The following is a 14093-nucleotide window of genomic DNA, read 5'->3' as shown; positions in this document are numbered from 1 at the left end:
GCATTTAAAACATTCTACTGCTGCTTCTGTGCTCCTTAGAGACAGGGGATGATGGGATTTAAGGGGATGGAGATCCCATAATGTACATTATTCTTCCTGGAAAAGCAGAGGGGGAAAAAATCCACACAAACAAACAGGAAATGGGTGCAAATAATGTCTGGAGTACTTGGAACTAGCATCAGTTAATAGGCAATTTAAGCCATAGAGTGTTTAAAAAGTCTTTAAAAAAGTGTTCTTGCCGAAAGTCAATGAAATAATTGGTGGCAAAAGGCAAGTTTATTAAAGAATGACGGGACAATTACGATGGATGACTAAGCATCTCTGGTTGTTATGCGTCTGAGAACATTTAAGGAAATCTTACCCCACATGTTCCCATTGAAGAGCTGCAAAGAGACATTTCTGGCAACAGCACGACAGGAGCAGCAGCTCTATAGTAACATTCATCATCGCGTTCCTTTGTATACGAGCCCCTCAGGACATTTTCCCTCATCACTACCTGAAGGCAGAAAGCATTTAAAGGAGCTGGATAAATATAAAGACATTTCCCACATGTATTAGGTACGGCTAATTAGATTTGATCTGTGATCCCCTAAGGGCTCCTACCACCTACTGTAGTGCTTAAGCAGTGCTGTAGAACTGTTTATTAATAGAGGTATTAATTATGGAACGACGTGATCAACCTGGTTCAGAATTTGGGTTTTGAAAATGTCAGGTGTGAGAAAAACAGCAACAAAACCAAAGCATCCAATTACCCAGCATATTTTAGCCTTTTCCTTAGAATGTCACATCTCATAAGATAAGAGCTGATGTTTGTTCAATGACAGACTAAGCAAAACGATAAAACAGCAAATAAAACGGCAGCCACTTCGTCTGAAAAAGCCAAAAAGAATTTCATGATTAATGCATGGCCTGTTGTTTTGATAAAAAAAAAGAAGAAATGCGCAAACTTCAGGGCCAAATGTTGTCTGAGGAGTGCTTTTATTATATCTACATTCTGATTAGTGTAGCCCGGGGTTGTCCAAGTGATTAGCACACTAAGAAACGTTCATTGATTTGAACACTATCTCATTCTTAGCCTACGACAATCACGGCTCCCTAATAGCACATTAAAAGATTCCTCACATCATCAAAAGGCGTTGAAAAAGAGAAGAAAATGAAAATTAGCAGAGCTTGGTGTCCCTCTCGCTCTACCCAACTAAGAGGTGAGATTTTTTTGGCAGTGATGATGTTCTCTTTGAAACACAGTTAAGAGAGTGAGAACATAGACTCGGATTCAAACCAAACTCCTAAATTCTTTTCTCAGTTAATTATCCAAGCAAGCCCCAGCCAAATTCCATTACTTGGCCAGTTCAAGGCTAATAGTGTAAATTCAATGATGAGCTATTTATGAGGCTGGGGGGGATTATGACGTTGAGTCTTCCTATGCCAGGCAGATTTATTCATTCCTTCACTTGTGATGGTCCTGCTATAGGATTTACTCATGGGACCAAAACAAGAAACATCCAGCCCTCATTATAGATAGCCCACTGGATCCAACTGTCTGATTTTTTTTTTATAATGTGGTCCTATTCAGACCTTCTCAGCCTCCAATTTTATTTGTATATCAGCGAGCTCTATCAGGGATGACTCAGAGGAATTAAAATAGGGCACCAATATTCATATATCTTGAAAATGCCTCATTCCTCCACTTATACTCTATTGTTGTTTGTCCAAGGTTTACTGTTATCATGCTTCTTAAGAGTTATTTGAAATGGACTTTATGCACATATTACACACAGTAGTGCACTCCAATATAAGTCGGTTATCCAGAAAACGACCTGTTGTTTATCATCACTGTTGTCCATGGGGGTAAAAAGCTTTGCACAGTCAATTTATAAGTTGTTTTCCCAGGACCAATAATTTAAAGAATAATACATGCCAGGGAATATACATTTTAAATAGCCTGCTTCCAGTGGTGTAAAGTAACTAATTGTACTCAAGTACTGCACTTAAGTACAATTTTGAGGGACTTGTACTTTACTTGAGTATTTCAATTTTGTGCCTGCCTTATTCTACCCATAGACTGTATATATAAAGATTCTACCCCACTACAATTCAGAAGTAAATAGTGTACTTTTACTAGACTACATGTATTTAATACCTTTAGTTACTTTACAGATTTGGATTAATGATGTCAAATAAAATCTACACGTAAACACTTTAGTTACACCTGGAGTAAAATTCACAAACTACCCTGCAGTATAAAACGAAATGTAAATTAGCTCCACCTTTACCACCTTTGATAAACACTTTAATGCAGTGGTTCCCAAAGTGGGGGGCGCAGAGGCATGACAGGGGTGGCGCGAGAGACCAGGAGGAAAAATGGTTATTAAATATATTTTTTTAAAAGATAAAAAAAAAAAAAAAAAAATCATAATTTGAAAAATTATTGATTCGAAAATAATATGATACAGTACTATTACGTCTGGGTCTCTGTGTTTCATTAAAGCTCTGCTCTGTGTGTGTGTGGAACGAGCCATTTTGTGTGCGTGCGCGAGCGAGAGAGAGAGCGCACCGGTACCGGAGATCGTTGTTGTTAGCTTCTGGTGCTAGCGAGCTACGCTAACGGATATAAGGAGTTTTTTCAACAACAAAGTGGAGGAGAGTCCTCTCCTGTCAGACTGAGAGGCTCAGTGAGCTAAAGGACTCTCTCAGTGTTATCTCAGTGGGTCTCAAACGTTTTGGTCACCATTAATGTAAACAATTATTTCCGAGGCACACGTTTATATGATCATTATAGTTGATAAAAAAAAAAAGAGAATAAATGAAAAACAGGTATGAAATACTATATGACAGTAAAAAAAGAATAAAGTTTAAAAGGGTGATTTGTAAAATATCCATAAAGAAAAAGTAAATCTGTTTACAGTTCTGTTTCATATGGGTGTTGAGAGAGGTATCCAGATTGATGCATTTAACTTCAATATTTAAAAATAAATCTTCCCGGGGGAGCTTATTCGGACCCCCCTATGTTTAGGTCCACACACCACCTGAATTCAACCACATGGAATATAAAAATAGCACTTTACCCCTGCTTACACCTATATGCCGTGAGCTGATTATCGAGCCTTCATTGTAACAGTCGCGGGTACACTGTGTATTTGCGTGGGGAGTGTTGCAGTAGAAAATTCCACTGTAGCGACCGGTACATTAATGGGAAACCCTAAATGTTTGAGCACCCTCTATGAAACGTCAAGCTACCCCACAGCACCCCCAAAATAAATCTCTGGCGCCGCCACTGAGCCTGACTTGTGTTGGGGGGGCCCGACTTTTTTTTTTCTCCAAAGACAGAAAAAGTTTGAGAACCACTGCTTTAATGCATCAATAATTATAATCAAAACATATAACATATATTATTCTGAAATGGGCAGATATGCATGAGTACTCCTACTTATGGCACTTTAAGTATATTTTGATGCTAATACTTTTGTTCTTTTACTTGAATAACATTTTGAATGCAGGACTTTCACTTATAAAAGAGTATTTCTTCTCTCTGGTACCTACTTAAATACAAGAACTGAGTACTTCTTCCACCTTTGCCCCCTTCTACCTATAATGTGGACTATATACTGTTGAAAAATATAATCTCTGGGACAGTTTACGTAAAATGTTTATTTTTGCACAGTTGACGTCATTAATGTGAAGAGGTAGCCTGCGGTTTTGGCCATGTTTGTTGTGCTTTTGAAACAAGAGTAGGCTATGCTAGCTTGTTGGTGCTCATGGTGTAACATGAATGTGGTTTGTTCTGGAGGCTGTGAACTGTGAGACGTGCTTACAGTCTTTCTTTCTTTCTTCTTCATCCCATGTATCGCTCATCTCTCCTGCCAGCCAAATGTCTCTACTGACCGTAATGTTGATATCTTCCATTTCTGTTTCCTGTTGGCGCCATTTAGCTCGGCCACAGTGAAGGGGCTCTGGCGCCCCCCTCTGTTTTCAGTGCAGTGTTGTAAATAGTACAACTGCAGGCAATGTTATAGTGAATTGAGCAGAAAATTACCAGGAAAAACTAATTGAATTGGGTTTCAGATAAAACAACCGCACACAGACCGCTGGAAAATAAAGATTACAGTACTACACAAATCATAACATACTAAGTTTAAGTGCAGTATAAAATGTGAAGTAGAGAAAGCTCAGAAGGAATGCATTTCTAATAAACAATGATGGTTACATAAATCTAAAGAGATGAAAATAAAAACAAATTGAAAAATAGATTTACATATATTGGTAATCTAATACAATTTGGTGAATACCTAAAACTAAGAAATTGTCTGCATTGTTTGCACAATGGATGAAATAGTTTCTGTATACCTTTTTGACAAAGACAATCAAGCAATTTAACAGTAAAAAGCCTGTTTAATTGCAGAATATATTGACAGTACAGTACAGCAATAAAAGCACTGCCATATTGCTTCTATTTTACATGACTTACACAGCTGCTGCTCAGCTTATTAAACAAAAACAGTAATACGGTACTTGTACAGTAATGATGAGAAACACAACATACAAACAGGCTCACAGAGCACTGTGCCCATCACTTTTTACTGACAGGCGGCCTTTGTTAATTAAGAAATGCACAATATTATAATAATCATAAGAGCAAGAAAAACAAAGACACAAAGCATTCGATCCCTACAGCAGTGACATCCTCATCACTGGGGCAATAGGGAACAAACTGGGCTGAAACAAGCAGCCACACAGGGAGCAGAGAGCACAGCCACAAAGCCCACAGACAATAACAAAAGAGAAGAATAAAAACCAAAAGAATATGGATTACTTTGTACGTACGCAATACATACAAGACATTAATTGACTTAACGTTGTCCACTCTTTACTCTGTGAACTGGCCTTCATTTACCACATTACATCCTCTTTATAACTTGTACCTCAGTTTATGTGTCACATGAGTGCTGTTTCATCTCACTACAAAGCTTCAGTTTGTAAATAAGGGCACCACGGCTGCCTCCTCACAGCCTTCTTCTCCGACAGCTACCGAAAGAACCTGGGAGCCGACCTGTCATCAGTCACTGACTTGCGGAGCTTCACTCCCCGGCGTATAGACACCAGCATATCCTTGTCCTCCTGGGTAGTGGAGGACGGCTCCTGCGGCACACACCGAGCCGGATCCCCTGGCAGTGGGCTGTGGAAAGAGAAGTTCCCCTCACCGAGGGCGTTTGCGCTGGCTGCCAGCTCCCCTATCTTCTCCACCAGGCTGTGGCGGTTGGCAGCGAGCTGAGGGTCTTCCTCAGCGCTGTGGGCGGCCATGCCCAGGGCCTGCTGGGTGTAAAGGGTCCTGTCCGCCCCTCCTCCACAGCCCCAGGCTGTGTCGGGGAGGCTCATCCGCTTTGGAGAAGCCCTCATGTAGTCACCAGCAGTTGGGTCATCACCGTACAGAAACTCCTCGCTGCCGGCATGGTACTGTGACGGGCTGCCATAGCCCGGGGAATCTGGCACTGTGGGGGTCTTAACCGGCACGATGGGGGGCCGGATGGGAATGGGGCCAGTTGTGGATGGCGTCCGTCTCACCCCAGTTTTGGAAGATGGCGTCCGGCGAATGGTGGCCGTCCCTGAGGTGATGACTGCGGAGCTGCTCCCCCCTGCACCGTTTGTAGTGCCCTGCAGGGTCTTACCTGCAGGCAGACCTGCGGTGCTGGCAGGCCTCTTGGTCTGGATCATGCGGCGGTAGCTCTGAGCGATGTTACTGTGGCGTGGGATGGTGGAGGACTTGTCAAAGTCTGCCTGTCCTTCGCTGTCAGCATCCCCATTGAGAGAGTAGCATTCATAATCCGAACCTGAGGTGACAGGGAGTCATGAGGTGACAGGGAGTCATGAGGTGACAGTGAGTCATGAGCATCTAGATTAATAATAATAATAATGAATACAGAAAACAACTTTGTTTGAGGTTGTTATCTTGAAGAAATTATATCTTGTTCAAAATACACAAGTATGTTTCAGAAATGTATAAAGACAATGTATTGTCCAAGAAAACTATTGCGATAACAATCTTACTGTTATTTCAGGAATATTTTATGGCATTAATATGATTATATAAAAGCTTAATGATGCAAGTACACCCTTAGAAAGAGCAATGACATTTTCATCCATAAGAACATTTGATATACCGTGCGATTTATGAATAACGTAATATCGTGACTGGCCTAACCATGTATGTTTGACCCTGAAGAACTGTTAAGGACGGGTTACCTTGGGAGGGTATGGTGTCCTCGGAGCAGGATGGGGTGTTGGTCTGGGTGCTGTAGCCGCTGGAGTACTGCAGAGAGTCCCTGCTGCTCTTCTGCTGCTCCATACTGAGGCCTCTGGTCAGGACCATGGCCAGATTAGTGGCTGCCGGAGAGAGCGCCTCACCATGCTGAAGCACACACACACAGGCAGATGGAAAATACATAAAGATTAGCACACATTTACATATGCAGTTCACAACATTCTAAAAAGGTGGGCACATTTATATACTGACTTTTACATTTTTACTCCATGAGGACTTCTTACCTTGGCTGCAATGCTTCCTGGGCCCATTCTTGCTCGGTGTGGATCATCGGGATGCATCCCAGAATACCCCAGTGGACTGGGCGGAGCCTCCAGTTCTCTCATCTTATCCATAGACTCCCTCCTACGCTGCAGAGTGCTGGCCAGTGATGGCTCGCAGGATTTGGCCCAGTCCTGCAGCAGCAGACAGAACAATGAAGACTGTCCTAAATATGCGCCTCTCTTCAGTGTTTGCCGCCCAACAGTCGTGCAATTCAGTTAAACACAGAAACTGCTGGTTTGGCTCATGAACTGGTTAGATGCAGATGTAGACATGGGCCCCAAGCTATGCCAGTGTTGTTAAATGATAAAGCGGTCTCAGTTTAGCAAATATTGCTAAACTGAGCTTGATGAGCAACAGCAAAATGGTGACTGTGATGTTAATCTTGTTGCTTATTAATGTGCATGAAGGCAATACAACACAAGAGGCAAAGAAGCAACAAAGTTTTAAAAGAAAGAAAAAAAAAGTAAAATTGCAAATGAAAACAAACCTTCCAGCTAGGAATCTTTGATGTGGGTGAGGGGGTGTTGGATCCGGGGGAGTGGTTAAATGTGGGGGACGCAGGAAGTATGACAGACAGAGGTCTGATGGTGCCAGTGTGTGAGAAAGCAGGGCGGAAGGTACCGAAGGATGAGCATGAGCCAAACTGCAGAACGGACAGACAAGTCAGAGTGCTCAACATCCACGAATAGACTGTGGCTGTCAGGAAGAGCCTGCAGGCCTCTTAAAGCTATAGATAACATCGGGTGAAATGCATGGCACATTGCTTGTGTGTGTGACTGCATGTGTGTGTGTTCAATAAAGCAAGTAGATTGGTTAGATGCATGCAGTACTAACCGCCGTGGGAGAGTTGCACTCGCTGACAGACAGGCAGGTTTCTGAAGCCTCTGAGGAGGCTGAGCTTGTTGATTTCTTGGAAATGGAAAATGGAGTAAAAACAAAAGTGGAAGGGAAAGAGGAAGAGGGGAGAGGAAGGTAGGAGTGAGAGATGAGAGATGCATTAGGAAGAGGGTGAGAGTTGGAGAAGAGTGTTGATGAGCTTTAGGAGGAGGCAGGTATTTTGGTCTCTGAGGGGATCTATAGACCATAGCCTATATCGAAAATAAAGTAGCCTCTAAGATCATTTATTCAGAAAAGAACATTGCATCAGTTGGTGCCCAGTGTATTCTGTACTCTGCACGCTTTTCAGACCGTGAGAGTCAGAATAACTATCAGTCTGGAGGATAACAATCCTACATTTCAGCAAAACTCCATAAGCTCTGTCTGGGTTTGGGAAAAAAATGTATTCTCTTATTGAGACCTATGTGTTTTTGTCTGAAATGCAAACATGACAAGATTGAAGGTGCCCAATGGAAAAGGATTGATCTTATATAGAGTATAGAGAATTGTAGTAGATCTACACTGACAATAAAGTGGTGTGTTTCTGTGTGTTTGGCCTGAGGGATTTAGAGGAAGTCTGATTTGTTACTGGTTTTGCTGACATAATCCCCCCTAGTTTCTCCTGATTGAAGAATAAACTTCAGTTTTATGGCTGAGTTTGCTACCTGGCTGGCGATGTCAGAGGGCATGGGTGACGGAGGCTTGGAGTGGGTGTTGGCGTCCTGAGATACGAAGCCAGAGTCGTGGGAGGAGACGCTGCTGAGCCGATGGGCGCCTGCAGAGGGCATCTGGAGAATGCTGTTGACAGGATAACTCATGAGCTTAAACTCAAAATATATGGAGTATTGATAACAACCAAATAAAAACAAATCCACCAAGAAATACATCGAAATGTGTATTTTCCTCTTGTGTTTTCATCTAATGAGTCATCATTTCGATAAATGGAGGATTTCTATTGACCAAATGAAAACAAATCGAACAAGGGAAAAAGTCATTTGTATTTCCCTTTTATGTATCAGTTTGTTTTATCATATGCCGCATTAAAATGGCACAAACAAAATGAAGAGGTGTTTTGCATTTCTGTGTTTTCCAGCAGAGAGGCGCATAAATGTGTCAATAATAAGACAACTTTATCTTTGAAGAGGCACAGCGGTTTGAAGATGCAACATACATTTTAAAATGTTAAACCAATCAACTATCGTATTAAATGTTAAACCAATCAACTATCGTATTAAATGTTAAAACAATCAACTATCGTATCTCATAATGAGGGTCCATGGCGAGGCGATGGCTTGCAGCTAGCAGCACATTTTTGATTTGAGAATTATTTTTGATGTGTTTTTGAATGTAGTGTTCGTGCAGCCGTTTGGACCACAGGGAACTATTTTAATGTGAAAGGATATCTGTCATGGCCGCTATCAGTTTGTTTAAGCAAGGATACGGTTTGGCCCCATAGCTGCGAGTGCTTATTTGTGTTTCAATTGGAAAATGAATGATGCATCTTTGTCTTCTCAAAAGAAAAAGCCCCCTCATGCCTTCCTATGCTGAGTAATGACAGTGCTTTGCATTTAGTTAACATGCTGATCTCTGTGGGACAAAACTGAAATGGGATAAGACTCTCACCTCACTTTGTTTCCCTGTGCTATGGAGGCAATTATTTTCATGTAGCATGGAAACAGTCAGATCAACATTAAAGGAATAAAGACAAATCACTGCCTTTTAACGTGTTGTTTGTTCTAAATTATGCCAGAGTAAATGCCTGCATACATTTTTTATTTCACATTTTCCCCTTGTTTGATTTGGGTCTACGTGAGCATCGTAAATCTTCCATAAAAACATGCAGTATGAATGTGAAACAGGATAATGATGAAGATTTCATCATTTTCCCCCGCTTATTTTGTTCTGAAACGTGTTAGGAAGATTTATGTGTAGGCCAGTGCAAAAGAGGATAACAAGTTCCATGAAAAATGTATCACAAAAGCTAGGATCGTGAAGGCAGTGTCATGAGAACATTCTAAATGATGCCATTCTTCTAATTTTGGTGCATCAAAGAGCATTGATCCCTTCTTTTGATTTTGCTTTCCCTCTGAACATTAACATCTGTCTTTGCTTTGTGTCTCCTGCTCTGTCATTCTCACTTAGCGTTGCTTCTCTTTGTCACCCACGCGTTTGAAAATGTGAAACTTATGCGTCTCACCTTCCCTCTGTACTTCTCCCCCTCTCCCTCCGGAATTGATCTGAAGTTATCACTTCTCCTTAATCTTTTTCCCCTGGGATGAGGCTTGTGGAGGAATGCCAAACTAAATATGACAAATGAAATAACTATAAATGATTCATTACACTGTCCTTATGCCCCTTTCTCTCTCATCTGTGTCTTTTAATAAGCTTTCAGAGAGCTTGTTTTTCTTCCGTTTTGGATTGTGTTTGTCTTTTGATCAGAAACAGATGAATAACCAAGTAGGTCTGCACATAAAAGGCCACTTTTTTTGAATGTCCATATACCACTGAAAATCCCCCACAACTGAATCATGACATGCTTTGTTATGAAAAAGCTTTTTAATGATGAACTAAAGCGCTATAGAAATACAATTTATTATTATGTTTATTAACCAAAACATCGACATCGGTCAAGCCGGTTTTGCATCATTCCTTTAAGTGGCTGCGTTGACAATAAATGTAGAATACAAAAAATATGCTGCTGTGTTAATTGGTAAAGATATCAGTGATGTTATGTCATGAACTGTAACATTAAAGCAGGGTGACTGGAGGTTTGATGTTCCTTTAACTGAACATTTCAAGGGTTTATATGTAAAGAGAATCTCCTCTCCTGACCCAAAATGCTCTTTTGACCCACATTTTTCATCATTAGACTTTCAAATATGCAAAACTTGGTTCTCGTCTAGGATCACGGCTGTCAGGCTGTAATGTTTTACAGCTTTGGAGCTAATCTGGCTGTAAGAAGCTTGAGAAGTGCAAATCTGCCCCGAGCACGTGCGGAGAAGCTGGCGAGATACACCGTGTAGTGCATGTCGCCTGTCACTGATAGTGTAGCTGTGTAGTGGTGGGGGGAGGAGGTCCCCAGCACCTGTATTCATGACATACTTTATACATTTTTTTCTTTGCTTTTTGGTATAATAACAGAGTTGAAATCAAGACTGCGCATAGGTGTTTACTCAACACAACATGACAGCTCAGATCCAGCATGAATAATAATCCGCCCGTAGCAACACATCTGACATGGTATATGAAACAATTATAAAACGGACAAGTAAAATCAAGCAATCTGATTGGTTCTTAGCCGTGGTATACTGAGCGTATACCACGGGTAGAATTGTAAGTTACTTTTCACAACAACTCAGTAACCCTCCGCGTCTGAGATAAACAGTATACAGTTGGGCCGAAAAGCAAACTGCTTGCAGTTTGCTTTTCAAACTGGAACAAGAAAGCAGCGGAGAAGTAACGGGGCAGAAACCCTCCTTTTTACGCAACGGTCCAGACATAGACATCAAACGGCAAAAACATATTCAGTGTGCAGTTCCTTTGGCATTAGGGCAGGGATATTTAGATACTTTCCAAGGTTTGACATAATGAATTGTGCTACTTTTAAAGCGAGCAACGATGTTTTCAAATCTGTAATCAAAAAGGTCCGCAAAAACATTTAAGATTAACTTCGACCTCCGGGGGGGGGGGGTCTTACTATGGAGGAGTGGATTGAGGAGTGCCTATCTCCAGAACAAAAAGCACCTAAACGACGACATGTAGAGCTACGTGAAGAGCAGGTCGACCAACTGGAAAAGTATCACCATTCAAAAGCTTTCTGATGCGGGTCTTGAAACAAAGCAGAGAAATTATGACCGTTAGTGGCCACAGGTGCGAAAGCTCTCTCCAGAGCTACTGGAAGCCGAATCTCGGGGACCGGAGAAAGTGGAGCAATATTCTCGCCACGCCAAGCAACAGCCTAGAACAACCTCAGCCTATACAAGTAACCACGTAAGCCATGCTACTGATGCTGGACAGTTTTTCAGTGGGTGCACAATAAACGGCAACATACACATTAATGTAAATAAATAGCCAAATAATGGATCAACGCTCTCTGTCTAATATGTTCGCTAGCTGTTGTTAGTGTTGTTGCATAGCAACCACCTCGCACTATGTTTCGTGCAGAAGGCAACAGAGGGACTATTTTATTTTGAACATCATTATTTACTAATAAAAACTATTTAAATTAGAGTGTGTATTTTTCTTTCATATTGCCACACTTGGTAACCGTTTTATAAAAGCAATAGCTCACTTCAGGCCGTGATATATGCTCATTATATCACAGCTAAGGGGGTTGTCGACCCTCCGCTTCGCGTCGGGCCGAACCACGCCCCTTAGCTGTGATATAATGAGCATATACCACGGCCTGTCGTGAGCTATTGCTTAAATGCACGTTGAACAGAGAACAAAGAGCAACAAGGGGTGGGTGTGTGTATACGAGTGTGTTTATACCTGCACATGCTGCTCTTCCTGGAGCCTGTGCTGCTTGGGGAGGAAGGAGGGGTCTGGTAGGACCAGCTGTAGTCGGAGCCCTTCAGGTCCCGGATGACCTGCGGCAACACATAATCATGATGGTGATGATATATACGTGTAATTGTTAAAATAGTAATACAAAAAATGCTAATTATGACTTGTATCCTCATCCCCCTCAAAAGTTATTCGACAAGCTGTGCTCAAGGGGGAAGAATTCATTTGAAATCACTCAGCTTAGCCATGGTGTGGTGCAATCGTAATAGGGAAGGTATGTCGATTTCAGAAAAGGCTTTATAATTTCCTGAAACAGCTAGGCATTGTATTTGTAAGCAAGTGTTACTCAATAAGGAGTTAATAGTATAATTATGTGTTAGCAACTTTTTTCACGAGCATATATAGCCACGCATGTTATGCTCCAAGGCACAGGACCTATTTTTGTATATAATATACCAGGGACACCGTCATTTATCTCTATTGGAATAATAGTCTCGTCTATAGTCTTAGTTATGTAAAATAAAAACATAAGAGTAAATAAATCTGAACTTCTCTGCCCCCTGACACAAAGTATGTTTTGTAAGGCTTTTGTTATACCAAAAATGATTGTTTGTTGGATCGATTATGTGTTTGTTTTGATCCTATTGATCATTATTATAAAAGGATAGAATCAACAGACTCATTAAAACTGTGAACTGTAATCACACAAAGTGGATTTGATTTTGATCAAAATAACCTGCCCATCTGTGCATGTCAGATAATAAGTGTAGCAGCAGCATCAGTAGAATCATTATCAGCCCTTACCTGCTCACTGGCGGGTGGCAGCTTGTGGGGGTCTTCAGTCAGCAAAGTGAGGTCATCAACAATTGGCTGTAAATGTGTTATTTCTCCCAGCATGGCTATCTCTGCATTCTGGAGGGGGAAAACAGGATGGGTCAAATTAAACAGAGACTACATCAGCAACAAAGCAAAACATCAGAGATGGCAAAGTACACACATCCTTTACTCAAGTAGAAGTACAGATACTCGTGTTTAAAAATACTCTGGTAAAAGTAGAAGTACTGACTAAACTTCTTTACTCAAGTAAAAGTAAAGAAGGATGGGCTTCGAAATGTACTTCAGTAAAAAGTACCCATAACTACCAACAGTTTTAAAGAGTACCTGACCTCACTTTATATGAATAGAACAATAATGTCATTGTTAGCTAATGAACGTTTTGATGCTGAACAACGACAAAATGACAACGTTTTCATTGGTCCCTCTTGTTTAGAGAAGACCAGGAAATGATGGATACACGGATCGTGTTCAAATCAATAGACACGCAATGACTCTAAATAATAATGATCATGCCTCCAAACACAGATTAAAACTAAAGTAACGAGCCTGTTTTGAAAATGTAAGAAGTATAAAGTACAGGCATTTGTGTTAAAAATGTATGAAAGAAAAGTAAAAAGTAATCAGAAAAATAAGTAGTGGAGTAAAGTAACGTTACCAGAAAAATGTACTTAGGTACAGTAACGAAGTATTTGTACTCCACTACTTCCCACATCTGCAAAACATGTATTTACACCCGCGAGGTGAACACAGTCTAAATGTTCCTCACCACCACAGGCTGCAGCAGGGTAATGAAAGTACAGTAACGCCCCCTCTCCTCCAGCAGGGCTCTGCGCACCGCCTGCTTCTCCGTCTCCTCCATCAGCAGGTACATGTCACTCACGTCCTGCATGGCACTGTCCAGCTGGGGGCGCAAGTTACCCCGGCCTATTAAAATGCAAAGCAAAGGGTGCAGACACACAGAAGAGGGGAGGGCGGAGGGAGGGAAGATGTGAGGAGGGTTAAGTAAAGAATGATAAGAGAGGAGGAGGAATGAAGAGAGATTGAGAAATTGAGGGGCGGATGATAACGATGTGAAGGAAGAAAAGTGGACATAGTTCAGGGAGGAGGGAAAGAGTAAAAAAAAACGAGAGATGATTAGAACACATAATGATAAATTGCTGTGTAAACATTACACTCAAATGATTCATGTTCATGGGAATGAGTGGACGCTAAAACATGTCAACAATCGTGAACTGATGCAAAACAACTGGTGGTGACTTGAATGTCCTGAAATGGATGTTAAGAGAATTTCTAA

General features: G+C 41.3%; 1 protein-coding gene across 5 annotated transcripts in view; it reads right to left on the bottom strand.

Annotated features, from left to right (window-relative positions):
• Positions 1-3554: 3554 nt before the first annotated feature.
• Positions 3555-14093, bottom strand: part of mtss1la (MTSS I-BAR domain containing 2a) — a 30319-nt gene continuing 19780 nt past the window's right edge. Inside the window, exons 8-16 of one of the 5 annotated variants that reach the window (XM_034141634.1) lie at positions 13566-13723; positions 12767-12874; positions 11948-12045; positions 8122-8254; positions 7415-7489; positions 7068-7223; positions 6541-6711; positions 6238-6403; positions 3555-5825 (exon numbers count right to left, since the gene is read on the bottom strand). In XM_034141634.1, coding sequence (XP_033997525.1) covers positions 5023-5825; positions 6238-6403; positions 6541-6711; positions 7068-7223; positions 7415-7489; positions 8122-8254; positions 11948-12045; positions 12767-12874; positions 13566-13723 — 1868 coding nt within the window. In that variant the 3' untranslated portion in view covers positions 3555-5022. The remainder of the gene's footprint in view (positions 5826-6237; positions 6404-6540; positions 6712-7067; positions 7224-7414; positions 7490-8121; positions 8255-11947; positions 12046-12766; positions 12875-13565; positions 13724-14093) is intronic. The other 4 variants (XM_034141635.1, XM_034141636.1, XM_034141637.1 and 1 more) reach the window with 4 other exon arrangements.

The sequence above is a fragment of the Trematomus bernacchii genome, unplaced genomic scaffold, assembly GCF_902827165.1.
Source record: "Trematomus bernacchii unplaced genomic scaffold, fTreBer1.1, whole genome shotgun sequence".
Taxonomy (NCBI): domain Eukaryota; kingdom Metazoa; phylum Chordata; class Actinopteri; order Perciformes; family Nototheniidae; genus Trematomus; species Trematomus bernacchii.
The sequence above is the reverse complement of the archived record's forward strand: the minus strand, read 5'-3'. Positions and strand labels throughout refer to the sequence as shown.